This window comes from Nyctereutes procyonoides, unplaced genomic scaffold, assembly GCF_905146905.1.
Source record: "Nyctereutes procyonoides isolate TBG_1078 unplaced genomic scaffold, NYPRO_anot_genome, whole genome shotgun sequence".
NCBI lineage: Eukaryota > Metazoa > Chordata > Mammalia > Carnivora > Canidae > Nyctereutes > Nyctereutes procyonoides.
In genome coordinates this window covers 76734620-76762438 of record NW_026575140.1, presented here as the reverse complement: position 1 = coordinate 76762438, position 27819 = coordinate 76734620, and the positions used below count along the sequence as shown (strand labels likewise).

General features: G+C 42.5%; 1 protein-coding gene across 1 annotated transcript in view; it reads right to left on the bottom strand.

The window, feature by feature from the left end:
• Positions 1-19930: 19930 nt before the first annotated feature.
• LOC129497383 (tubulin-specific chaperone cofactor E-like protein) overlaps positions 19931-27819 on the bottom strand; it is a 156270-nt gene continuing 148381 nt past the window's right edge. The window contains exons 27-32 of the mRNA XM_055306230.1: positions 26967-27130; positions 26277-26525; positions 22646-22808; positions 21390-21477; positions 21003-21119; positions 19931-20461 (exon numbers count right to left, since the gene is read on the bottom strand). Of these exons, the coding sequence (XP_055162205.1) occupies positions 20361-20461; positions 21003-21119; positions 21390-21477; positions 22646-22808; positions 26277-26525; positions 26967-27130 (882 nt within the window). The 3' untranslated portion in view covers positions 19931-20360. The remainder of the gene's footprint in view (positions 20462-21002; positions 21120-21389; positions 21478-22645; positions 22809-26276; positions 26526-26966; positions 27131-27819) is intronic.

The window sequence follows — 27819 nt, the reverse complement described above, 5'->3', positions numbered from 1 at the left end:
AAGATCAGAACAAGCCTTCCCTCATTCTGATCAGGACACACGTTAACCCCCATGGGGCCCAGAACACATAACCCTGAGGGAAGTTATCTCATTGGCATAAACAAGATGGAGGGCTAAAGATGGAGTCCACGTTGTCAGCCCTCCTAGACTTCCCCCTTGACATCCTTATGGCCTGTATGATCTTTTACATACCATCTTCCATGATGACCCTAGAGCCAGGTAGCGGGAGGGGACCTGCAGCCCTATGCCATAGCAGCAATAGAAACAGCAACAGGAGACTAACCAGTCCCACCCCATGGCTTTTCACCATTCCTCATTCTTGAAAGAGGAGCAATGATCACTCAAGCTACTTCCTGCTGAAAAGGCGCATGGATCAGGATTTGAGGATTGAAACTGCCTTGCATCCTGTTGCAGATTTTCCCTAGTATGAAGCTGAGCTGCCATCCTTAGTTGGAACCATTATTTTGGTGCTCTCGTGTATAATCTTGGCATCTTCTTTCACATTTCATAACGAGGTCCATTGGGTCTCTTCATTTAAACAGTGGCCTCATTTTAGGAGGTGGCCCAGCTGGTGGGCTTTCAAAGTCAGACCTGCCGTGTGTAATAAATCAGGTCAAAAATTACCAGCTATGCAAGGAAACCAGAATTCAGGATCCAGCCTGGTTTTATAGGTAAGCAAATATACAAGGATAATTAATCAGAACTAGAATCTAACAACAACTATAAAGGTATGTTGACTGAAATAATTCCACCCCCCCCCCAATTCACCCTCATTTCCAGTTGTTTGTAAGACAAGTCTGGTTTTGCCCAACTTGGCCTATTTACATAAGTGCAGGGATCCCTGGGTGGCGCAGCGGTTTGGCGCCTGCCTTTGGCCCAGGGCGCGATCCTGGAGACCCAGGATCGAATCCCACATCGGGCTCCCGGTGCATGGAGCCTGCTTCTCCCTCTGCCTATGTCTCTGCGTCTCTCTCTCTCTCTCTCTCTCTGTGACTATCATAAATAAATTAAAAAAAAAATTAAAAAAAAATTAAAATCTACATAAGTGCAGCAAGAATAGCACCTAGCCATTTAGGTTCTTTTAAATCTCATAAGGAGTTTCAAATCTAGCCTCTAACAGCCTTTCAAAGCCAAGAGCCAAGCCAGACACCTACTGTCAGACTTGCCTTCAAGACGTATAGATTTGAGTTACTTCCTCTCTTCTCAAAGTCCCTGAAATATCCTGAGGTTCCTGAGCCTGCCAGGACGTGACCTTCCTACTCACATAATAATGCTCCTAGGAACTCTGTAAGCAAGGTACCAGGGTGATATTTTTCCCCAAGGGGCTTTGTTGGCTCCATTTTAAAAAAAGAAAAACCACCTTAGTTACTTAAGACCACCTGGTCATCTCTGAACCTATGCATGTCTCTCTCAAATAGGACATTCCAGTCAAAGCCTGGGTAACATAACCAGTGTTTCCAATGGTGTCCTGTTGGAGAAACTCTTACTGAACTTATGCAAATAACCGCAATTTTTTCCCATTTAGTCGTTATCACAAGCCCTAGCCAAACCTTCCTGGATATGAACTCACATCCAATTCAGAACTCACATCCAATTCAGAACTCACATCTGGCATTAACACCCCCAGGGCCTATGCTTGATTTACTACCATTTTCACCTTTAAGAGAGCCTCTGTTGGTTAGTACCCCAATCCCATTGGCTTCCTTTCTTAACCAAGGTTTATAAAGGTCTCGCTATCTGCGCTAGATAGTGTATAAAGGGTCTCCAGTAACCCAATAAACCAACAAAGGCCTGTAATTCCTTTACCATTTTAGGGATTAGGGAAGGCTTGTGTTTTATCAGTGACACCCCCAGCATCATTTCTGTCTTACATGCCCAGATGATATCCAAGATCTTTACTGACTGACCTAACCCTTGGATCCTGTTGGTATTTACCTCCCAACCTCATAGTTAAGTACACCCATAATGACAGCTGCCTGAGACAGGGAGGATAAATCACAAGTTAACATCATCTATATGATGATAAAGCACCATCTCCACTGGCAACATTTTTCCAGATCTCTGGCCACCATCCTGTGACAACTTGTGGGACTATAGAGATACCGTGGGGAGGGGGCGGGCAGTGCCTGGAAGGTCCATTGTCTCTCATTCCACAGAAAGGTGAATTGGTCTTGGGATTCAAGTCCTAATGGAATGCTGAGAAAGATAGTACACAGGCCTGGTACAAAATGATAGGTCTTAATGAATGCCATGGATTTTTTTCTAGCAATAAGGCTATATTAGGTGGCATGGACAGGTGGAGTAAATTTGTCAGTTTCCTGTAATCTGTTGTCATTCACCAGATCCCATTAGATTTCTTTATAAGCCAAACTGGACTACTGAATGGACTTTGAGCAGGTCTGATTACCCCCATCCTTTGTAAATCTCTCATGGTGGTAATCTCATTACCTGTGCCAATCTGTAGGTAGAGACTACCTTGATAGTAGCCTGACCTGACCTTGATAGTTTGTCTCCCATAACCATCAATAGCGTTTATTTCTCCCCGAAATTGAGGCCTCTCCATAGGTAAGTGTGCATTCAGTTCCAGTGTCTGCTAGATTCTATTACACCTGTTAGTGTGAGACCAGTAAATGGTTCATTTCACATGGGGCCCCCTACTGCATTAGAGGGCAAAGTTGGCCTAACGCCTAGCCTTTAGGGGTAGTGGGTATCCAACCCTGAAATTCCTCTGTTAGCAGAGGGGCACTCAGGGACACCCCAGGCTTTTCTGAGCCTTCTTTCAAGGCAATGAACTGCCTTCCTTCAGGCAAACCTTTCCCACAGTCTTAGCAAAACTGAACTGGGTTATTTGCATTTTCTCTCAGGGTCCCAGAGGATATTAGATCTTATTACAACTGCTTAAAAGACACCTTGATGGGCCCCCTTTCTGCCATTTTATTGTTGGCAGAATGCTGTTTTTCCATTTTTTTCAACCCTTCATCCCCTTATGGTGGATTCCTTCGATTCCACTTAAATCAGCCACCATAGTGGCCATAGTGGCTAAGGGCAGGCCAATTAGCCACAGGGGCAAGGACAGATTCTCAAGTCCCGAGCCAGGCCCCCAGGGCTGAGTCTGAGATTCAGTCTTTCCTACCAGAGGATAAAAATTCTTTGTCTGAGCTCCTAAAATGCTGGGCATAAATGGCATGTTTCATCCCCAGTTCATAAGCAATTTCACATAGTTCTTCCATAGTGGTTCAGCGTAACAATGGAGGGAAGGTGCCTTCCCTTTTCTCGGGCCAACTTCTCTTAACGCAAGTGTTTATCCAATTGATCAAATTAGCTAAGTGCCCATGGTTCTCACCCATGTCTGCACATGTGATCTCCACTACAAGGCAGATGGAACAGTGAACAAGCCATCCTCAACATCCAGGCCCATCCGAGACAATACCACCTCCCCCAGTACCCCTCAATCTCAACAACCAAGCTGCCACCCCTTCCTGGCTCCTCACCCCCACTATAAGCAGCCAGTTAGCTCTACCAACTCAGTAGCAGGACATTCCCTGTCTAAAGCCAACACCTCTCTTATCTGTGCCAGTGCTCTCCTTACAACTTCCTCCTCCGCAGGGACTCACTATGCATACATCAATGGCCAGGCTACACCCACAAGAGTTTGCTCATTTCCCTTCTCCCCAACATTTAGGATAAAGTATTTAATAACCCTTTGATCTTCTCCAGGTGTCCTCTACTCACATGCTGGTCCCAAATGCTCCAGACCTGGCCATCTTCCCAGGTGGCAATGGCTGGCCAGCATGGGACTCCACTCGACAGTGGCCTCTCTACCCTGCTTGTTCCCTTTTCGCTCTCCTGCCTGGCCTTCCAACTATTAGAAAGTGGAGGAGGGCCAGTAAAGTATCCTCTAGTCTGAGAAGTTACCATAAGACTGAAAAATGAAGCCAGCCCTTCCATACCACTTCCACAGCATTATGCAGGGTAACTTATTGACCAGGAACCCGGAGGGTGAGGACCCCATCCATAGGCAGTCATTCTCTGCAACCCTTTGCCCTGTCTGGACCTTAATCCCCAGTTTTATGGAGCAGGGGCAGGTGGTGAGGTCATGTGGTACTTATCAAAATGGGCACCATCTGTGGGCCAGAGGGTCCATACTCATTACCTAAAATGGAGCCTTCTGTGTGCCACCATCTCTACTAGTTACCTAAAGTGGGACCTTCTGTGTACTACTTTAGAGAAGATTAGAACAAGCCTTCCACCTCCCCAGTGAGGGCATACAGTAACCTCCACGGGGTCTGGAACATGTAGTCCCAAGGGAGGTGATCTCAGGGGCATGAACACTATAGAAGACCAAAGATGGAATCAGTGTTGTCAGCACTTCTACTGATGGAGAAAGTACAATTCTATAAATGGTGCTTGGGCTATTTGTTACCAAAGGAAAGAAAAAGTCAACTTATCCTAATTTCACACAAAAATAAAACCTAGTATTTTTTTAATAATAAATTTATTTTTTATTGGTGTACAATTTGCCAACATACAGAATAACACCCAGTGCTCATCCCATCAAGTGCCCACCTCAATGCCCGCCACCCAGTCACCCCCACCCCCCGCCCTCCTCCCCTTCCACCACCCCTAGTTCATTTCCCAGAGTTAGGAGTCTTCCATGTTCTGTCTCCCTTTCTGATATTTCCCACTTATTTTTTCTCAAAGGCAAATATATAACTTGAAACTTCAAAACTTTTGGAAGAGTTTTATGAATTTGAGGTAAGAAAGGATTTCTTAAAATACACATAGATGCCACTAACCATTGATTGATGAATCAATATATTAAAATTAAGATTGTATATTCCTTGCAAAAAAAAAAACATAGAAGGAGCATAAAAACAGTTCACAAATTGGGAGATTTTTTTCTTTTAAGTAGGCACCACACCCACGTGGAACCCAACACGGGGTTTGAACTTCCAACCCTGAAATCAAGACCTGAGCTGAGATCAAGAGTCAGACATTTAACAGATTAGGCCACCCAGGTGCCCCAGAAGATATTTTCGACACACGTAACATAAAGATTACAGTCCAGAATATAAAATAAGTCTATGAATCAATAAAAATGACCATTTATTAGGAAAATGAGCAAAAGACAGCAACAGATGGCACAGAAAAAGAAACAAAACTGATTTACAAATTTATGTAAAGATACTTAACCTTAACAGTAATCAAGAAAATTTAAGTTAAAAACACAAGATACTGTTTCACACTTGACACATTGGCAAAAAAAATTTTTTTAAAGCTTTACAAAACCAGGTGTGGGTGAGGAGTCCAATCGATGGCAACTCTCATGCATTGTCCTTAAGGGAATAGTTGGATACAAGCACTTTGGAAAGTTGTTGGCAGCACGTTGTAGAGTTGAACGTTCCCTCTGAGCCAGCAAATCCACTCCTGGAGATATACCTGGAGAAAAAAAAATGTGCATGGAGCACTGTTTGTAATAGTGATAATAATAGAAACCTGGATCCAATGAAAATGTTTTTTTAACAGAATGGTACATCAGCTGTGGGTCATTCCATCGATGAAATGTGGTACAGAAGTAAGAATGAATGAACTAGAACCACACACGTTAGCCTGTGTGTTGAGTGACAGTGTTGAGTGAAAAAAGCAAGTCCGTAAACACATACAGTATGACCCATTTTGTATGCAGTTTGAACAAAGGATAAAGGAAGTATTACAATGTTTGGGGATGCATACGTAGTGGCAAAAATATAGGGAAGAAAGAGTGAATGATGAAAAAGATAATGGGCATGTGTGGAGGAGGAGGGTTAGGTGCATAGGTTTGACTGGGAAGAGCCAGGCGAGGAGGTTTCAAGGTACTAGCAATATTCTATTTTGTGATTCGGATGGTTGGTACATGAGCCTTCGGTTTATTATAGTTCTTTATCGTTACTCATTCTCGTATACAGATGACATATTTCACAACAAAAAATTAATTAAACGTTTACAATTCTGCAAAGTGCGTATTTGGACACTTTCTTTGATTATTTACCAACATGTATCTCAGAGCTTTTTAATAAATTAGAAGTCACATTCATAAGCAAAAATAACATTAACAGCAGAAAATCATTAATTTGCTGGTATTTGCCTGATGATTACCGAATTCCTGGCTAAGTAGCTAAAATTTTCAAAACTAATGAGGCCTATTCTATCACTTTGCTTCTACTCAGATATTACTATATAATAATTATTTAAAACCTCCTCCTTTAAAAATTTGCATATACTTTATAATATACATAATGGTACACTAGCACTGAGATCTAACTTGTTCACAGAAACACAAACACTAAATGGAGGAGGCCCACCCAAAAAATGTCTTACTACGTAGACAATGAAAACATCTGGAGACCCGTGCTCAAGGTAGCGTTTCTCCAACTGCAGGTGCTCATGTGTCTCCTGAGCACCTGTTTGAGTGTTTATTTATTTTTATTCTTTTTAAGATTTTATTTATTTATTTAAGAGAGAGACAGAGAGTGTAAGGGATCATGACCTGAGCCAAAAGCAGACACTCAACTGACTGAGCCATCCAGGTGTCTCTCCTGAGCACCTGTTTAAAATGCTGTCTCTTAAAAACAATTTAAAAAAATAAATAAAAATAAAATGCTGTCTCCTGGACATAACCTCCAGGACTCTGATTACGTCAGTGTGGAAAGGGAGCCTGGATCATGGATTTTTAATACACACACCCTGGGCGATTCTGATGCTAGTGGCTCACCTGCTCCAATTTTGCTGTAAGTTTAAACAACAGTTAAGCCGCATGTTTACAGAGCTACGTCCCCAGATTGTGCAGAATTGCTTTTACTGAATGGAACTTTGGCGTGATGCCCCGGACTTGCACTGAGAGGCTCTGTAAGAACGAAATGGCCCTTTTAAATTCATGCCAGCACCTAGAATGAAGATGTAATTGATGATATAATGTATGTAGAGGGCAGATCGTGGGGCCTAGTACAGAGTGTGTTTTCAATAAATGGTGGCTTCTTATTGTTATAATTCTGTTTTATGTATTAATTCTTCTTAGGAGAGCACTTAAGAGCAAGTTCTTTCTCTTAATCCAGGGAAGAATTATGCTGTTCTTTATAACACAGCAATTTGACAGTCTGGTTCTTAGTTCAATTTATTTTGATACTTGGTTTAAATGGCTGTCATAGCTGACAAAATGTGCCTCCCACGGATATGTAGATCTCAACAGAAGAAGTGACTCATTGGTTGGACTTATTAAATGATTATACCTATGTTTTCTACCTCACCAGTTATTCTAAGCAGTTTGTGTGTGTGTGTGTGTGTGTGTGTGTGTGTGTGTTTACAATAGATAACTCTACTGAGTGACTTTTGCATCGTTTTCTAGAGAGCTTGGAACCAAATTAGCAACTCTTAGCACCTAGGTAGAATTTTATGACACACCAAAAAAAAATCTAATTTTTCATACTGTTTTATATTCTTAGTCTTCTCACCTACTTCTAAATAATGCTATTTTGGGGTTATTCCCATATTCCTCTTATTGCCCTAAAGAGTTGTTGGAAGGAGAGCGTGGTGAGGAGGAACATGGCTGAGAACAGGCATGAGTAGCAGGCGGGACCAAAGTGTGTTGGTCAGCTAGGGTTCCTACATTGCCCTGGTGCAATAATCAGAAATCGGGGTCAGTTATCCAACCCCCATCACAGTCTTTTGTGGCTATTTCGCTTCCTTTCTCATGGATATGTGTCCACCAACTCTATATTCATCGGGTAGACACTACCAAATTAAGAAGCTCTTGTGTGAGAATTATGTGTGATTCTTGCTTAGAAAGTGATCTCCACTGCATCCTGAAAGGTTTGAGATGCATCTTTTTAACTGATGGGGGAAAATGTCCAAGTGTTCAGTTTAGACAATGACAGAGGAGCGATCCTTCACCCATTTCTTTTGGATTCTTTTCGTGAACCTCAAGAATTTATTTTAACTAGTGTTTATGTTTCCTTTGATTGATTTTTCATAGGCTAAACTAATTTCTACCATTCCAACTAGTCTTCATAGAACTTTGTGAGGATCACAGTTTTGAAAAGAAGTTTCTATTTTTAAGTGCTACTTTGGAGCAGATTTTCATCTTATATTTTTACCTGCTGGTAACATTTAGCAAAAAAAAAAAAAAAAAAAAACCCAAGTGCAATAATAATGGGTCTGAAATGGTGTGTTTACATAATTTTTAATAAATGAAAGCTACTCATTTTCTTTTCATCAACGCTTCACTGTTTTTAATGGCTTTTAATTTCTCATGCCTTTTTAGAAAGCCTGCATGCTTGATGATTTTCCTTTTTTAAATAGTACTCAGCATTCAGCAACACCAGCGAGCTTTGGAGAGAATATTCCCATAAGAGATATCTGTCTGAACACTTTTACTGTAAGCAGGCTAGGATTTTTAAGATGTTAATAACTTTGCTGATTGGTCCCTCCTCAGTTTGTAGTTAAAATTAATGGGGGGGAAAACCCCAAACGCTCATCCACTTTACAGGACAACCAAATAGTCTTAAGGAATGGTGGACAAGTAAAACAGGTTTTGGAGTGATAATGATAGAATCTCTCCCTGACAATGAAAAGTAAAGCTTTACAGGAAGAAATTTATTCTTATACCTTTTAAATAAGTGATGATGTCAGTAAGGAAAGAGGACTTGTAAAATGCCAGTTTTTTATTTATTTATTTATTTACGATAGTCATACAGAGAGAGAGAGAGGCAGAGACACAGGCAGAGGGAGAAGCAGGCTCCATGCACCGGGAGCCTGACGTGGGATTCGATCCCGGGTCTCCAGGATCGCGCCCTGGGCCAAAGGCAGGGGCCAAACCGCTGCGCCACCCAGGGATCCCTAAAATGCCAGTTTTATTGGTGTTCTTATAAACACAATTCTCTGCTAGCTTTTCTTGGGCACATCTACTGTACAAGGATAATTGATGGCATTGAGATAACAAAGATCGGGAAAACCCTACTATACACTTATTCTAAACAAAGCCCCATGTTAGGTGGCTTAGATTTGTCACTTCACTAAACACTCTGAACAACCACACAGGGGATGTGGTTCATAGAATTTCTGGGTTCTCAGAAAGATTAAAAAAAACTTGCCTAAGATCTATTTGTACTCAACGTAGTTGGCCACTCTGTTCTGCTTGAAATACCTTCTTTCTTGGATATAGTCACGCTTCCTCTTGGGCTTTCCTTGATTTTTTCTGGCCATTCCTCAGTTACCCTTCGGTGATGTCTCCCTCTCTTCCTAACCTCTGAATGTTGATCCTGTAGATTCCCGGGCCCCTTGAGATCAAGGCTCCATCTATTCTCTTTCTCTCAATTCTGCTTAAACGTAAAATGTCATCTAGATGTATAGGATTCCTATATATGGTTCATCACCATCCCAGACTAGTCTGACGAGTTCCTGTCATATATCTTACTGCCTACTTGACACCTCTGCTTGGATCTCTTACAGACATCTCATGCTCAACATGTACAAAACTGAACACTTGATTTCTCCCTGGAACTATTTCTCACTAAGTCTCTCCATCTCGGTAAAATGACATCATCATCCACCCAGTTATACAAATCCAAAGCATTTCTTATTTCTATCTTTCTCCTACAGTATATGACCTAGTCCCATGGCTTGTTCCTCCAAAATAGAGCTCAGAGCCATCCATCTCTTCTCGTATCCATTCTCCATATAGAACTTGGAATTATTTTTAAAATGTAAATGGGGGGGGGATAAATTGGCGGAGCACAGAAGGTTTTTAGGATTAGAGGATTTTCTATGTGATATTCTAGTGGTGGGGACATGTCATTCTCATGCTTCAAATCTGCACCTTGTCAAAACTCATCAGATGTACAACACCAAGAGTGAACTCTAACATAAACTATGAGCTCTGAGTGATGATATGCCACTGTGGGGTCAGTGACTGTAAAAAAAATATACCACTATGGCGGGGGAATATTGACAGTGGGCAGGCTATGCAGGTGTGTGGGCAGGGGTTGTTTGGGAAATCTGTTATTTTCTGCTCAGTATTGCTATTGAACTTAAAACCGCTCTACAAATAGAAACTTTTTTTTTTTAGGTTTTATTCATTTATTTTAGAGAGAGAGCACGTGAAAGCAGGAGGAAAGGCAGAGGGAGAAATAGAATCTCAAGCGTACTCCCTGCTGAGTGCAAAATTGGTTGCAGAGCTTGATCTCACAACCCCAAGATATGACCTGAGCCAAAAATCAAGAGTTGGAAGCTCACCTGACTAAGCCACTCAGGTACCCCCCAAATAAAGTATTTTTTTAACAAGTAAATCGGATGGTACCACTTTCCTGCTTACCATCTTCTAGTGGCTTACAATTTGCCTTTGAAATAAAATCCAAGTGCCTTTTCATGGCTGACAAAACTCCTGCCTATCTCTGCAGCCCCAACTATGCCAGTCGAGAACTTTCCACCCACACTGGCTCCTTCTCATCTCCGCAAACATGCCACTCAAGTCTCCCGGCCCATCCTTTGCTCCAACTTCTGTCTGAATTGCCTCCTTGGATGTCCCCTCCTTCATCCTTGTTTGTTTCCTTCTTTTTTGTCTCCAATCTCAGCTGAAGCAACACCATCTCCAAGCGCCTGCCTGACTGTCATATCTAAAAGGCAGCTCCACCCCCATTTCTTCCCAAAACATCCTATTTGTTTTCTTCACAGGACTTTTCACCATTGGAAATTATATCTTTACTAGTTTACTTGTCTATTATTGCTTCATCCCACTAAACTCTAAATTCCCTTAAGGGCAAGGATGATATCCGTTTTCATTTACCACTATAGACCTGACATCTGGTAAAAGCAGGCAATCAGTAAATATTTGATGAATGAATGAAGTGCATCTGGCTGGTAAATGGTGAAAGTAGGATTCAAACTCAAAATCCGTATGACTCTAGAATCTGTGTTCTGTATCATTAGGCTGTGAAGTAAAATTAATTCATCTTTGATGGCATTGTAGGGTGAAATTAATTCTATTATAAAAATCTAAAATTCTTTTGAAGTGTGACAATCCATATGATAACCCTTCAGTGACAATAGAGTGCTGGATTGGCCTCTATCCTCCAAATAAACAGTGCTGCTGGAAAACGTACAGTAGCATGCCATCTTTGGCATTCTGTTTACTGAGATGCTCAGACAAGGCTCCCTGCAATGGTTCTTTCAACTCCATCAAATATTCCGTGAAATCAGATAAAATGACTCTGAGAAAGTTACTTACCTCTTCAGACCACTGGTTCTTCATCTATAAAATAGGGAAACAACTATTCCATGGGATCACTTAGGAGCATATAGGAAATCATAGATGAAACGTCCTCACCATGGAGCCAGTCTAAGGCAAATAAATAATAACTGTGGTTCTTAAAAAAAAAAAAGTCTAATCCTTCAGTTGACTGAAAAACTCTAATCTTTAGGGCTAACTAACCAGGGTTCCTTTTAAAAACTATTTCTAAGTGCTGACAAGGTTCAGATTGCTGGACTGACATGCCAAGTCATCAAAGACTAATGATACAGGGAGAAGATAGGCAGGAGCACTCACCTGCAGGGGACCTTGGAGATCTACAGGAAGGCTCTAAATCCAGATGAACCAGATTCTCAGTCTCCACTGAGTTCACCCTTTATTCCACAGGCAGCGGCAGCTCCAGCTTGAAGTCGGTACCATTCCTGCAATTTGTGTTTGGCTCCTCCATTTACATTCCCCACCAAGGCGCAGCTTTGAGGAATGCCTCATAGGACACTGCTGTTCAGGATTTGCCAAGTGCCCCACTTCCTGCATTTAATGGAAGTCATGGGTCCCATTTCTCTGGGGATCAGTTGGAAAGGGATCATATTTCTTTCTTAGGAAAAGAATGTCAGAATTTCTTTTCTCTCTCTCCGGTTTGGGATGTTATCATGACAAAACCAAACAAGCTGGCGGAAGAAGCCACAGAGTTTTTAGAGAATCTGGAAATGTAAAAAATGGAACCAAATGGATTTAAAAATTTTACATTTATAATTGAAGTATAGCTGACATATAATATTAAATTAGCTGCAGGTGTACAGCATGTTAATCCAACAATTCTATCTATATCTTCTGAAATGCTTCGCTACCATTAGTGTGTTAAGATATCATTGACTATACTCCCTTTGCGGCACTTTTCATCTCGTGACTTATTTACTTTATAATTGGAAGTTTCTACCTCTTTTCCTCTTCACCCACTGTGCCCATCCCCCCACACCCTCCCCTTTGGCATCCGCCTGTTTGTTCTGTGAAGTTATGAGTCTGTTCCTCTCTTTGTTGTCATTGTTGCTGTTTGTTCCTTTGTTTTGTTTTTTGTATTCCACATAGAAGGGAAATCAGATGATATTTGTCTTTTTCTTTCTGGCTTAGCAGACACTTAGTATAACACCCTATAGGTCCATCCACGTCATTGCAAAGGGCTTTTCATGGCTGAGTAATATTCCTACTGTACATACACCACATCTCCTTTATCCATTCATCTATGGACGGACAGTTGGGCTGCTTCCGTATTTTGGGTATTGTAAATAATGCTGCAATAAACACAGGGGTGCAATATATATCTTTCCAAATTGGTGTTTTCATTTTTTTCAGGTAAATATCTAGAAGTGAAATTACTGGCTCGTATAGTTTTTTGAGGAGACTTTATACTGATTCCCATAGTGGCACAATAGATTGCTAGTGCCTTCCAACTCCAGAAAAATTAAATAGACCTTTTTGCTAAATAATTACTTGTTTTGGAGAAGAAGAACTTAGAGGTAAGTACTACAAATTTTAAGATTTATCATAATGATATTAATTCCTTACAACTCACCCTAAGGCCTTATTACATTGCTGGACACACACAGAGAGAAACTGTAAAAAAATGTTTTTAAAGATTTTTATTTATTTATTTGACAGAAAGAGAGAGAGAGAGAGCGAGTACAAGCAGGGGGAGGGGCAGAGGGAGAGGAAGAAGCAGACTCCCCGCTGAGCAGGGAGCCCCACATGGGACTCGATCCCAGGACTCTGAGATCATGACCTGAGCAGAAAGCGGATGCTTGACCCACTGAGCCACCCAGGTGCCCCCAGAAACTGTAGAATTAATGGAACCTTAGCAGCCCTTAATGACTGGAACTTGGGCCAAAGGGGATGGCCAAGGAAATACTTCAACAACATCCTAGGAGAAAATTATTGATGTTTCTGATGTCTCTTACAGATTAGCTTTAATATTTATTTACTTATTGTTCAAGGTAATCAGCTTAATATTTTCATTTATAGCACATCAGTGAGGTTTATTCCAAAGATAATTGTATCAAGACACTTTGTTCTTTCCTCCACATTAGTTTAGTGTCTACAAGGAATATTTTATTAAATTCAAACTCTCTTCCTCAGGGTAATCCTGTCTTTACATTTAATTTCTCAGTTCTGGGCTCCATTCGATTTTTACTCACAGAATTAAATCTGAGGGAGTCATTGTTCGACTTCGTATAGTATTTCCAAATATCTCAGATAGACAATTAAGATCATTTTCTCCTACCTTTTAATAAAGTCTACTTAGGGGTTTTATAGTCAAAGTGAATTTTCCTTTTTTGGCATTTTTGGAAAGGGAAGATACTTTGGATGCCATCTGCTCAGTCTGGCTTCCTCCAGTTCCCATGGGAAGTCAGGACCAGCCCTGCCCCCCTGCATGCTCACCGCCATCCTCAGCTGTGCTTTGCTGTACACTGGAATGAAATGTTTCTTGGCCCCCCTTCACAAAACTGAAAGGTTATGCCAGTCTCATTTTTTCCAACCAATGTGCACTTACACCCTTCTGGTGAGAGGGAAAAATCCAGAACGGGATTGGAATAGAAATGTGGAAATTGTTGGAAATGCTTACATTTACAATTGTTTACATCAGTAAAACCATAGCCATAGGAAGACTTTGCCAGTGATCATTGACTCGAGTTCGTGTTTTGGGGTGGCATATAGAGAGCCCACTTCGAAGAGTAGTCTCAAAAAGAAGGAATTTTGTTGTTTTTGTTGTCGTTTCTGTAACAGAGCACCTTGGAATGATGCTTCTTGGTAGAAGACATCTTAGGACATTTTGAGATTTAAAGATCACCACCCAGTTTTAAGTTCTATGGTTTCATCCTCCCATCACAGTATAGAATACTCTCCAGCAGAGGAAATAGAAATAGTTCACACTGATGTAGCTGTGAGGTCCTGTGGTTTCTATGAGTCACGGGTGCCTCTTTGGTGGCCTACCAGGAAACTTGATTTGTGATGAATGTGTGTTTCTAGAGTATAACGCCTAGAAATACCATGAGGTCCTCTTGTGTTGTGACTGTTGGAAACTGCTTTTCCTAAAATAAAACATATTTGGATGTGTACGATGATGTGTTTCCCCATGATTTCAGCAGCCTGGGCTTTCAGGGCGATCTGCCTAAACAGCACACATTTGAACCAATTGCAGTCATTGAGTATATTATTCACTGTAGTCCAGGGGTAAGATTTCTTTCTCTCTGTTGACTCAGTTTTTGGATTCCACTTAAAGTTAAGTAATAAAAGTAGTTGTTTATGAAAAGATCAGGATAAAAGTACAATTCAAGGATGCTAACACACAGGAAATGGGAATGAAGTCTACAGTGGCCGGAATAAAGTCTACATCTCTAGGCTCTGCTAATCTTGAATTAATATTCAGAATACTCTTCACAGCTCTTCTTCGCTTCATTTTATGCCTTGAATGTTCCAGTACAACACCTAGACGTTTTCACATTATGTGTTCAATCATATTCCCCTTGTCGAATTAGTTTGCCAAATTGCTTTCTGATCAGGATTCTTGAAGAGAGTAGGCTCCCTCCTTTGTGTGGACATAGATATTCCTTACAGCATTCTGCAGCCGTGGACACAGAGACTCATGGAGAGCTTGATTGAATATACACGTGTACCTCTTTGATTTGAATGGTCTGCGTAGGGATGAAGAATACATTTAAGGACCAGAACAGCCTGGTTGCGTGAAGAACGTTTATGGCAGGTCAGAGAAACACTGGGAACCATGCGTTTTCTGCCTTTGGTTAACATCTAATTAGTAACATATTTCTATGTGAATATAATCTTTAGAGCAAAAACTTCCATGAGTTCTGGATAGATCTAATGCAAAGATTTTCAGGACCTAAAGAAATGAAATATGTTCTCCCTTTTGATAGATTTGTGCCCAACTAGAAGACAGTATTGAAATCTGTGCATTTTTGTACCCTAAACCATCCCAGGAAGAAATTCAAGAGTAAGGGGGGAAATTTTCAAGACTTCTGTCTCTAGGTTTTTTGTTCCTAAAAAGCTTAAAAGACTTAAAAGCTACTATCATCCTAATTGTCCCATTACCAGTTGGAAATTATGAGCTAAACCATGATCACACCTATATATATGGGTGATTGGGGCTTTTTTCTTCACTTTTGTACTTTATGCCAATATATGTGCACTACAACTTTTTGTTAACACTCTTCTTCTAATTTCTCTGTCAAAATGCAGCATGATTTAGGATTGCACACTATTAAATATAGGTAGAAAATCATTGAAAGTTATGAAAGATGCTACATGAGCATAAGGTACTGTGATTTCGTCTAATGAGAGAATATCTTAGTTTCGAGACTATTTTGCAATCAGTGTTTTACACTAACAGATAAAACAGTAGCTAACCCAGAGGCTACATGCAAACAAACAACAAAATGTACAGTGAACGTTCTCCCTTCATTTGTTTCCTTAGCAAATAGAATTTGATTGCCGAGTTCTTCACGGAACGATGAGTCTTTTTGTGTTTTATTTCTATCTATAGACACAGAGATCTGTCCCTCTGCCATGGAGATGTTGTCTTATATGAGAGTCGTATTTCAGCAAACATAATTAAACCATCACAAACAGAGCCTTCCATTAGTCAGACCAGAGTTATTGCTGTTGTGCTTTAGATGCATATGAAAGTATTTCACATTCTGCTGGGGGAAAAGAAAGACCGCTAAATATTTCATGGGCTTTTCTTGATCACATTGTTTATTTCTCAGCGTTTTAAAGAGATACTTAATTTTTCCCGACAGCTATTTTTGTCAACATGTTAGAGAAATAGATATTAAGGGCAAAATTTGCATGGGATGCCAAAAGCTGGTATTTTCCTGAAATGATGCGCACTGTGTGCATTAAAATAAATCTCACACTGTTCCCCAGAAAATGTCCTTGGCATTTGATGTGTTCTCTAAAGCTATATTCTGGTAACGTTCTGCATCTAAGGTTTCAAGAGGAGGGGGAGAAATCATATTTTGATTGAGGCGGTTCAATAGACATTTGGGTTTTATGCAAAAAAAAAAAAGATACAAAGGGGACACTAGAGGGCGCTGTTTGATTTTTCTTTTTCCCTCTGTTGTGCTGCAGGAACCGTGCATGGGGCCCTGAAAAAATGCCATCCTGTTCTCCTAACCACGGCCAAATTGCAATGAAATACAAGGTATGGAAATCCCCTGAGTTCCAGGAGAGAGGCTGGAAGCTTCAGAATAGGGTAGATGCTAGATTAATTCAGAAATAGTCAACAAGTAATTCTTTATTACCTTAAACCTGCATGATTGTCATCTTTTGATAATTACTTAATTCCTTTGGTTGAAAGAAATTTTATTAGATCTCAAGCTCTCACTAAATGTCAAATGGTACTAAAAATAGCTAGACTATTAGACAATGTAAAACAATTAGTGCTCTCAAGTTTTGCCATCAGGATTTTGAGTAGCGTGCATAGCTACTACTGGTTAAGAAACTAATTATAGAAATCCCAATTGTCAGAAATGCCAGACCCCAAGATGTTGTTTCTTTTGATATCAGACAAATACCAAGTTAATAAGATTCCCAATTAACTTCCTTTATAACCTTTGCTAAGCAAGTGCCTTTTTTTCTCCCCTTCCTTGAGGCAAATCTTTTTGAGTGGCAGGAAAAGGCACTGTTCTGGAGTTAATCTAAATATGTACGGTGTATGATTTACATTTGTATAGTGTCATTTTTTTTAACATAAGAATATTTAGAAAGACGCTTAATATTCTCCTTTTAGAGAAGGCAAGTTAAGGTATCATGCTGTGGAGTGATTTGTTCCAAGCAGAGAATTAGTAGTAGAAGGGTCAGGATCATCTTCTAGTTCTGCCTTCCTGATAGTCAGCTAAGGGGCCTGTTTGGTTTTCATTCTGTAAAAATCTTTCTCTTTAATACAGATGGGAATGACTGACTCAAAGATAACATGACAGCTGTCACCATGATTTCCAGTTCTTCTGCCCTCCAGGCTCGCCGGAAGCTCCTACTTCCCGACTCTCAGTTTCAGCCATGCAACTTGCTTTGGACAACGACGTGGGAATAGAAGTGATACAGCGTGCCTTCCAGGATGTGATTCTCCACCTTCTCTCCCTTTTCCCTAGGTGAACCCCAAAGCGTCGTGTTGAACTAGCAGCATCACAAGATAATGAAGTCTCAAGAGATACTAAGTGTTGGTGGGGGGGGGGAGGATGTGGAGTAAAAGGAACCCTGGGGCACCACTGGTGGGAATGTAGATTGGTGCCACCACTGTGGGAAGCAGTATGGAGGTTCCTCAAAAAATGAAACCTAGAACTAGCATTCAATCCAGCAGTTCCACTTCTGGGTATTTATGCAAAGGAAATGAAAACATGAACTTGGAAAGATATCTGCACGCCAGGTTCACTGCAGTGTTACGTGCAATAGCCAACCCACCGAAACAACTCGAGTCCAGCGATGGACAAATGGATAGAGGATTGGTGATACATGCGTGAGTGCACACACACACACACACACACACACACACGTAATTATTCAGCCACAAGATAAAGTGCCATTTGTGACGACATGGATGGCTCTAGAGGACATTATGCTAAGTGAAATAAGTCAGAGAAAGAGAAATCCTGCATAATCCCACATAGACACAGATTCTTAAAAAAAAGAGAGAGAGAGAGAAAAGAGTAAGACTTCACACTAAGGTTTCTTTCTTGCCTATGCCAGTAGGCTCTGGTCCTGGGAAATGATCATCACGGTAAGTCTAGTTAACATCTGTCACCTTTCATAGTTACAAATATTTTTTTCTTGCGATGAGAACTTTAAAGATCTCTTACTTTTTTTTAAAGATTTTATTTATTTATTCATGAGAGACACAGAGGAGGCAGAGACATAGGAAAAGGGAGAAGCAGGCTCCATGCAGGGATCTCAATGTGGGACTTGATCCTGGGACTCCAGGATCACGTCCTGAGCCGAAGGCAGATGCTCAACCACTGAACCACCCAGGCATCCCTCTTACTGACTTTCAAATAAGCAATACAGTATTATTAAGTATAGTCACCGTGCTGTCCATTATATCCTCAAGATTTATTTGATAACTGGAAATTTGTACATTTTGACCCCCTTCACTCATTTTGCCCACCGCACCCCTCCCCCTAACTCTGGCAAGTCTCCGTATCTATGAACTCATTTCCTGGGGTGTTCTGTTATGGCACAACAACCTTGCTTCTCCTAATGACAGACGCACTAAGGATGTCGACCCAAGTGGCAAAACCAAGGGCCAAGAATAAAAGTGTGGCAAGAATAGGTTTAATTAAAAGAACTTTAAAAAAAAAAAGAAACCAAAACCAACAAACTATAATCTTTCATTTAGAGATTTCTAATGACTTTGATAAGAAAGTCAATAAAGGGAAGTTATTAAATATTAGAACACTTCCTCCTTATGTATTTTTAATTAAGATTCACCTCAGGAAATCAAGTAAAAGAAGAAATGAGACATTCTTGTGTTCAACTCAGAATCGGTCTGATCGTGAACACCTAAACCTTCAACTGTGTCAATGAGATGGTTTTTCATGTGAAAATAGAACACGCACGAACATTGGTTTCTCTCTGGGTGAGGAAGCAGCCTTGTGTCTCACTTGCCATTGGCAGTTGGGTTCCTTAACCCATCTCAATGCTCAGTATTTTCCTAGATCTCAAGATGTCCCAGTTGAAGGAGACACATATTTTTCTCCAGCAATACCAGCTGTCCTCTTAGCCACACGGCATGTGTAACCGGCAAGACCATTTATAATTTGTTGACCCTCGCAGAGGACCGGGAGGTCAAAGCACCTCAGCACAGATTGCTTCTCCATCCCAACTTCTTTAGCCCAGTGCCAGTGCGATGTGGTGCCCGTTACATGCAAGACACCAGCAATCATATCCACGCCCACGGTCAAGGACGTGAGGATTTATGCTCAGCTTTTCCCAGAGTTCCCAGAAAAATGCAAAAATACCATGAGCTTAAATCCAAAACAACTTCAAAATAAGCTTGAAGTGGGTTTTAGTTTGTTTTTAACCTTAAAGAGAGAGGCAGTCCAGGGATTATATTTAGCAGGCCCCGCTTTGCAGTTAATTACAGCAAATGTGTGTTTATGTTCTGTATACAAAAGAGCACGCAGCCTGCTTGTCTTGTACGCCGCACGTTGACGGCCTGCTAATGCTCTGTAAGTACACACAAACAGCCGTACACCAAAATACCTTAAAGCTCTGGCCACCGGGGTCGACCTCATCCAACCGTTGCTCCTTTTTTTTTTTTTTCAAACAGAGCATGCTCTTTAATGCAAAGCTTAATATCAGTAAGAATGATTCCAGTCACCAAGTCCTGAGAGTACTTGAACACAAAGTTTATTTAAGCATAAAACACATGAAAAATGATTTGGTTGATTTGTCAAAGAGAAGGGTCTGGGTCTGGGATGGGAGGTGGGGTTCCCCAGGTCTGCAGACAACATCCCGAGTGGCCAAGCTGCCATGGCAAGGTTGAGGGATGTGAGGAGAGGGAAGGAACACATCATAAAAAGAAGTGAGAACACATGCATATCAGAGATCAGACACTTCCAAACATCAGAAAGACTCCTTAGACAGAGTCGAACCTTCCAGGCATCGCTTCTCAATATTGTTCCGACAGGCCCTTTCTCTGGAAAAACTATGATCCAGAAACAGCACTGGTTTGACAGATTTCGCTGGTTAGACTTCCGGTCAGACCTCTCTAACCAGAATTTTTTTTTTCCCTTTCCTGGTTTTTCATGGGAACCAAAGTTTCTAGTGACAACTGTTTAGAGATTTTAGGCAAGATACCTGCTTTCCACAACTGGCTTTTGGAAGCCCCGTTGGGTCCTCTGAAAGAGGAGCTGGGAGTTTCACGCATTACTGGGACTCTGACTGTTTGAGGCAGATGGTATCACTTTGAGATGCTGGACACTTTCAAATAAGCTTTGACTTAAGGGCACACACCTTTTATCCTACCGGGAGTTGAAGTAAGTAAATTACAGTACTTTATATAGCAACCTTGAGTTAATTATGAGGTCGTGCCTGATTTATAGACAAAATGCCATAGTGAAATCTGGGTCATGATGAGAAGCAGCGTCCAAACTTGAAGTTCAATGGAAGAATTAGAGGCTGTGAACAGAGAGGAACACAGTAAGTCCTACGATGAAAGATAGCTGTTTGGAATCAGAACTCTTTGTGGTACTCAGCGAAATGAATGAACCCACTTTCTTCATTGCCAAGAACTCACTTTATCCAAATGGTGCTGACTGAGGCAGGAAAGCAGCAGAATTAACTCAACCTTTAGCAGAGTCCTGCTAACCTCAGGGAAACCATGTGCTAAGGCTACTGCAAGAAATGTCCTTTGTTGGATCAAATATCCTAGTGCCAACCACACCCCAGGTAGACTCGGTGACCAGATTTAAGGCCAATATTTGATCCTTAAATAGGTGGGTAACTTACTTAAAAAAAAAAAGTCACCTTCATCTTTTAGATAGAACAGGGCCCCAAAGGTTAAACATATATATAGCTCCAAGATGGTGCTAGAATGCCTCAGCACTTCCCTCATCTTCTCATCTTAATTTCTGGAATTTTCATAGGCCACTTGCTGACTGAGTGGGCCACGCATATGGGCTTCCCCCAGCTGCCTGCCCGGAATGGGAGGTGCATCTACCTCTGCAGCTCTTGCCGTCTTCCTGCAGGGTCCCCGTCACACAGCTACACAGAGGCCCATCGACCCGGCTCGTGCAAATCTGCTCACACCCTCCATTGTCCTCACACCAGTCCAGCCCTGAAAGAGAGCAGCTGGTCAGATCAACCGCAGACAGGCCAAATCTTCAACGCGTATCTCCCGGCAAAGCTTCAAACAGGAGAGGAAGAAGAAAAGCCCAGGGCTGCTGTGGCTTTTTTGGATTCATGAAAAGCTTTCATTATGGTGCCCTCCACTTCCTATTCGCCAGATTCACATCGTAGTTGAAACACACCCAAAAGTTAGTCCAAGCCTTCAAATGCCATTGTTTTAATTAATACTTTATGATGTGTTTTGGGGGGACATACGTACTTTTTCTCCTAATAGGTCCCACTGAAATGATCTGTTCTTTAGGTTCTTTGGTATAATCTGTGGCAATCCTGGAATTTTGTGGGCAAGTCTGAAAGACAGAACACCAGAGGGAAAACTCACACAATTAAGCTGATCACTTATTCTTCACCACGTTTCCAACCTCCAAAAGAGGCAGTGGTTCCAGCCTCAAGCACTATCGCTGCTCAGATTAATTAGAACCAATGCATTCTTGATCATGGAGCCCCACTGGGACTCTGGGCTTTATGTTGAACAGAATTAAATATATTCTCCACATTAAGAATTGGATTCAAAGAGGCTCCCTTCCCTTCCCAGGAATGAGGACCGTTGCACCGCATCGGGCAACAGGGTGGGCGGTGGCGTCTGTAAGTGGCTCTGCCCATAATTCGCAGCTTGATTCTCCAAGTGTTGGGGAAGCATAAAGCTGGAGCATTAAAGACTAGAGGGCAGATACCAGGGCAGTAAAATCTTAGGGACACAGCCGTATGTGGTGAGGACGTAAGCCTGGCATGGAAGAGAGGACAGATTTGTCACCTCTTTCCAGCAGCGCCCCCCCCCCACGCCCGCCCCGCCATCCCCAGAGCTTCAGGCCCTGGCGTGGATCTGGATGAGCTGTAGGAAAGTGGCTGTCTAAAGAACACATGGATAAAGTATCCTGAAGCCAGGAGTTTGCTTCGGGAGTGTGGTGGACCTTGTCCCCACTGTTCCCTTCAGATTCAGGTGGCCAGGCTCCTTGAGACTCTGGTGCTGGGGCGGTGGTCCTCCCTCCCCCAGGGGATATTTGGCAATGCAGAGGGTAGAGGCATTTTTGGGTGTGGTAACTGGAGAGGAGGTACTCTGTGTCTAGTGGGTAGAGGCCAGGGATGCTGCTCAACATCCTACGATGCACCGAACAGTTCCTATGACAAAGAACGATTTGGTCCAAAAGGTCAACCGTACCGAGGTTTGAGAAGCCCTGATCTAGTGCTCTGCCCATGACAGACTGACATTTCAAAGACAAAGAGGAGTAAATGGACATCATTCTACCGCATTCTCTCTGCTGCTGTCTCACCAAAGATGACTTCCACCCTTATAAGCATCTGGGTTGGAATCACCCAACTTAGCCACTTCCTAGTGCCGCGTGAGTGCCACAGAACTCTCAGGGGACACCCAGATCCTGGCCTCCGTGATCTCCATGTTGGGAAAACTAGGACAGTGAGAAACAGGGCCAGGCATCCCATTTTCACGCCCTCACTTACTATTTTACAGGAGTACTTCTCGGAATCACACAGTGATACTGCACAGTGAAGGTGAACCTCGTCATAATCCCCAATGAACTTGAAGACGGTGACGTGAAAGCGACAGGTGAGGGAGACACCGTTCTCCTCGATGCCAATGGTGTTATCTTTAATGTTCTGACACCTATTCAGGACAAAATGGGATCTTTGCTTCACACATTAGCTTTGTTTCACACACACACACACACACACACACACACATACACAAAAAACCATTACAATAGGGTCTGGATGTCTTTGCATTTGAGATGACTTCTAGGCTCTGTGGGCTTCTCATTTGCTACCAGTCCTATATATCTTCATAGTTTGTTTGAAAAGCATCAAATAACACCTCAAATTAGTATCCCAACTACAACCAAAAGTGAAATGACGGCCCCCAACCCCCCTGCAGCTTCACCTTCTCATGGTGCCCTCACCACCCTGAGCTTTATTGATACAACTCAACACACACGATGATCAGTCCCCACCTCAGCTCTACTTCCTCCGGCTAATTTCCAGGGTGGGGAGGGTCCCCTGCTTCAACCCCTATTGGGTCGCTTTTGCACATGTTCAAAGAGGTGGGAGCTGGAGGATGAGGAGGAACTGTCTGGGATGAACTGAGACTCCTTATGCTGTAGGTGGCCACCTCTTCTCCAGCTCCCCCACCGCACCCCCACCTCTTCGTGGTACTGAGCCAGTGGCCAGTGGCAACCACACACAGAGTTCCCCAAATGCATCACAGCCTCTTATGCCCCACTGCCTTTTCCATATGAAGTTTCCCCAATCTAGAATTCTTCCCATGCAGGCAATTCTCCTGCTCTTTCCCCAACACCAGTCTGTGGCACCCCCTTCTCTACAAATACCCCCTAGCACCACCCTGACCAGGCAGGAACAGGTGGCCTTCCCTGGATTCCCAGAGAGCAAGAATCAGGTTGTAATCCCCACTGCGTCTCGAACACACTGTAGGGCACGCAGGATGGATCTAACCATCTTTGTGGATGAATGAATGAGGGAACAAATGCATGGTGCCACCATGGCCAAGGTTGGCCAGTACAGGCCAAGAAGTTATCTAAAAATGATGAAGATAAAAAGAGTGACTCTTCTTCTTCTTTTTTTAATCTTTCCTTCCCTGAGCCCACAGAATTAAATAACTTAGTGATAAGGAAAACTAAAACCTGAGGTTATCCCTCCAGCATCCCCACACCTATTAGGTTTTTAATCTATCTTCAAGGCAATTGTCTCTTCAATGTTTCAAAATTAAAACCTACTTGCCATACTTTTCATTGTCACGATTATTCATTTGAATGATCTAAATTGGTTCGAAGTTTCAAAAATGTTGGCAGCCCTCCAATCTTCACATGGGCCTTCCCTCTTAACCGGACCACCCCCTCCCAGAGAGGGGACTTGATCTTGGGGTACCAGAAACACACGGAGCAGAAGCACGGAGCCTGGGGAAGCAGGGACACGCTAGGTGGATGCGTGCCTTGGTGTGAGCACACAAGCCAAGCACCCGAACCCTTTGTCCACCATCAGAGGAACAACTGTCCTTTCCTCTGTCCAGGTGTGTGAAGAGGAGGGAGAAGTGACCGGCATGTTGGGACTACTGAGTCACTGGGAGGTGCCACTGCTGCCCTCAACGGAGCTGGAGAGGAACAGCTGACCACCCTACCCCCACAAAATTCTGATGCAAACCTATTTTGCTGCTCACGCTTTCATCATTGTGCATTCGTTTTCCCACCAGACAAGTTCACCAGGTAAATAATGATCATGTCCCTCCAGAAAAAGGTCAGAGGGACTCATGAATTAAAATACCTCCACATGACGAAAGCAAACAAGAGTTTCACCTGAAGGTTTTTGTTTAGGTCCTGGGGGAGGCTGAGATTTATGAACACGCTCGCTCGCTCTCCTCTCTGGGTCAAGTCTATTAAACGCTGTTTAAAAACTGCTAAATGCCACTGTGTCCTCCAAAGGAGACAGAGGCCTGATAACTGGGCTCACATCTGCACAGGGGCTTAGATCTGAGATCTTTCACTTTAGGAAAGGACTTCAATGGGAAGGAGAGGCATCCAGGCTGTGAGCCACCAAGGTGTCACCAAGTCCTTCCCTTTGTCTCTGAAGAGCCTAAGAATCAGCTCAGGAAATCAAAAGCCCCAGCACTCCGTGCCACAAGTCCTGGCCAGCCAGCCGGGAGGTGGTGTGTCTTAATACTTGAAAGGATCTCTCTTCTGCCCCTGGCCAGCTGAGTGGCCGCGGGTGAACTGTGTACCTAACTTCTCTGCAAAGTAGTTGGATATTTACTGTACCACACCTTGTTTTGAGAAACTATTTCTTTTCAACCTTAAAGCTAATTATAGTATCCACAGTCCTCCCTGACCACCTCAGGGCAGGTGTGTTGACTCAGGCTAGTGATAGGGGTCAGGACCAGCTACCCCTTAGACCCCCAATCTGGCACCTTAGCATACTGTGTATTTTTTTCCTAAAGATTTTATTTATTTATTCACGAGAGACACACCGAGAGAGGCAGAGACATAGGCAGAGGGAGAAGCAGGCTCCCTGCGGGGAGTCTGATGTAGGACTTGATGCCAGGACCCCAGGGTCTTCCTGAGACAAAGAGGCTTAACCACCGAGCCACCCAGGTGCCCTGGCATACTGAGCATCTTAAGGTGAAGGAGTTTGAGAAAACAGCAGAAGCAAAAAGGTCACCCTGAACTCCCCCTGACTCCTGTCCCCTGAGACAGGTCAGAAAGCCCCCATGTGTGAGGTGCCCTCCCTCCTGAAGGAAGGGAGCATCCTTCTCTCCAAAGACAGAGGACACCATGAAGAAGCCTAAGAGGCTTTTCCAGCTTTCTCCTGTTAGTCTGTCTTTAATTGTCACAGCTGGCCAGAATTACTGTCACTTGACATAACCAGCATGTTTTTATTTTTTTATTTAATAAAAGAGATTGCTTTTATTTAAATAAAATAGAAAAGACACTACATTCATAGAACCAGCATGCTTTTAAAAAATAAAAATAATTCTCATTTTTGTTGGGTGGTCTAGAGTCCTTTCTCCTGATTCACTCCTTCGGTAAATTATGTTACATAAGCTCTGTGCTTCCGGAAACAGTAGGTGCCAGGCATTTGGCGGTGAATAAGAAGAAACTCCTGATTTTATAGGCGACTATAGTTTATTCTATTTATGCTCTTATTCTATTCTGTTATTCCAGTTCTTTTCAGATTTTGACAGGTGTCCTGTTCACCAACCATCAGTTATTCTCATGACATGCTTTCATTTGCAGGTGATCCACATTTCTCTCAAGCTGAAATGCCAAGTAGGCAGAGAAGAGTCCCCTCCTGGATCACACTGAAAATATTTTGTAGCTAATCCCACAGGGACTCAGGGACCTACTACTAAGTTGCTGTTGACTTTAAGCAACTTGCTTTGGTCTCACTAAGCCTCAGCCTGCTCATCTAAAGCAAGGCTTACAATGTCTACCTCACAGGCTGTGAAGAGAATTCTAGTTCATGGATGCAAAATACAAACACTAGCTGCCATTCGCTTCTCCAAAGACTGGTGTTGACCAAGATTCATACTAAAGGCTCTGAAACTGTCCTCTGATAAGAGGCCACTCACCCTCCCTCAATGATGAAGTATCGGAGTTTGTCATTGCTGTCACGAGAGGGGGTGGCATAGCATTTGTTCAGCGTCAGGATCAAATGTGTGGAGTCAGCTCCAACCACAAAGACCCCTACATACAGCACATCTCGTGTCGTCAACACCACTTCACCCTGGCGGTAAGGATGTTTGTAGGAGGCATTTTTGTAGAGAGCCATCTTGGTGGTGAAGCTGCCTTCTTGGGTTGGAACTGTGAGGTTAATGACACTAAAAGGGAAACAATCATGAGGTGAGGAACCCCAGACCCCAAGTTATATTTATTCAATCACTACCACTTTCAAGTTAAAAATGCAGAGGGAAGGCAAAACAGAGGAGAGTAAAGTCTAAGTCCAAAATGGTACCCACAAGCCACATGTGGCAATTAGAATTAAATTTAATTAAAAAAATCAATTCCTCAGCACCCCTAATCACATTTCAATTGCTCCGTTTCCATATTCAGCTATTGTATTGGATAGCAATACAGTATGTTTCCATCATTGTAGAAAGTTCTATTGAGCTGTGCTGGTCCAAGGCATTGAGGTGCAGAAAATATGAACTATTTCTTCTCCAGTGTTTCAAAGACAAATGCTAGCAAGCAATTTTGATTATGCTAACCTTGACTGTCAAGGAAAAGACAAAGCAATGCACACAGCCCATGAGATCCTTTACCTTAGCATAGGCTTCACAACAGAATCTAAAGAGATCTTGATATCCAGCTCATAAGCGCACGAAAATTCCACATTGATCGTCCGGTCCCTAGTGATGATGTTGCCGGTGTTGTTGGCACTTTCAATCCAGATTGTGTTTTTATACATAATATGAGTGCCATTGGACTGCAGAGCAAAGGAAGGTCAGAAATCATTAAATGTGGGAGTATGTGGCTTGCATTTCAAATCCTCAGCCCTGAAAATGGAGAAATGGCTTCATTCCACACATAACTCAGAGACTGGTGTAAGTCAGGATGGAGCCAGCTTCGGCATTTCCTAACAATAATAATGAAAGGACTGCAACAGATGTCAACAGCACCCTTCAGTCTGACAACCTTGAGTGTCCATGGAGGCTGGATTCACGTACCCTGAATTCTAACGACGACCAGCCCCAGTCATCTGTGGGCACCCAAGCTGGGGACATCCCGAAGCATTGCCATCCCGGGGTAATATAAACCTTCCTTTTCACTTCCTAATCTAAAATCTCTCCCCCACCAATCTTCTACCAAGCCTTCCCACAGGTACCACGATGAACAAATGCAGGTTGCACTGCTCACTCCTCCACCCCCTGATAAAGCATTAATGCACACAGGGAGGAGGAGAAGGAGGAGGAGGAGGAGGAAGCGAAGAAGAAGAGGAGGAGGAGGAGGAGGAGGAAGAGGAAGAGGACGACTGGAGGAGGAGAAGATGACAACGATGACAGCAGAAAGGAACAGGGGGATAAGAAGCAAGAAGCTTTGCCAACCTATAAATTGGATAATCTGACATAAAAAGTTGGGACCTTGATGTATCTCTGCAGCCAACTGTTAAATGGT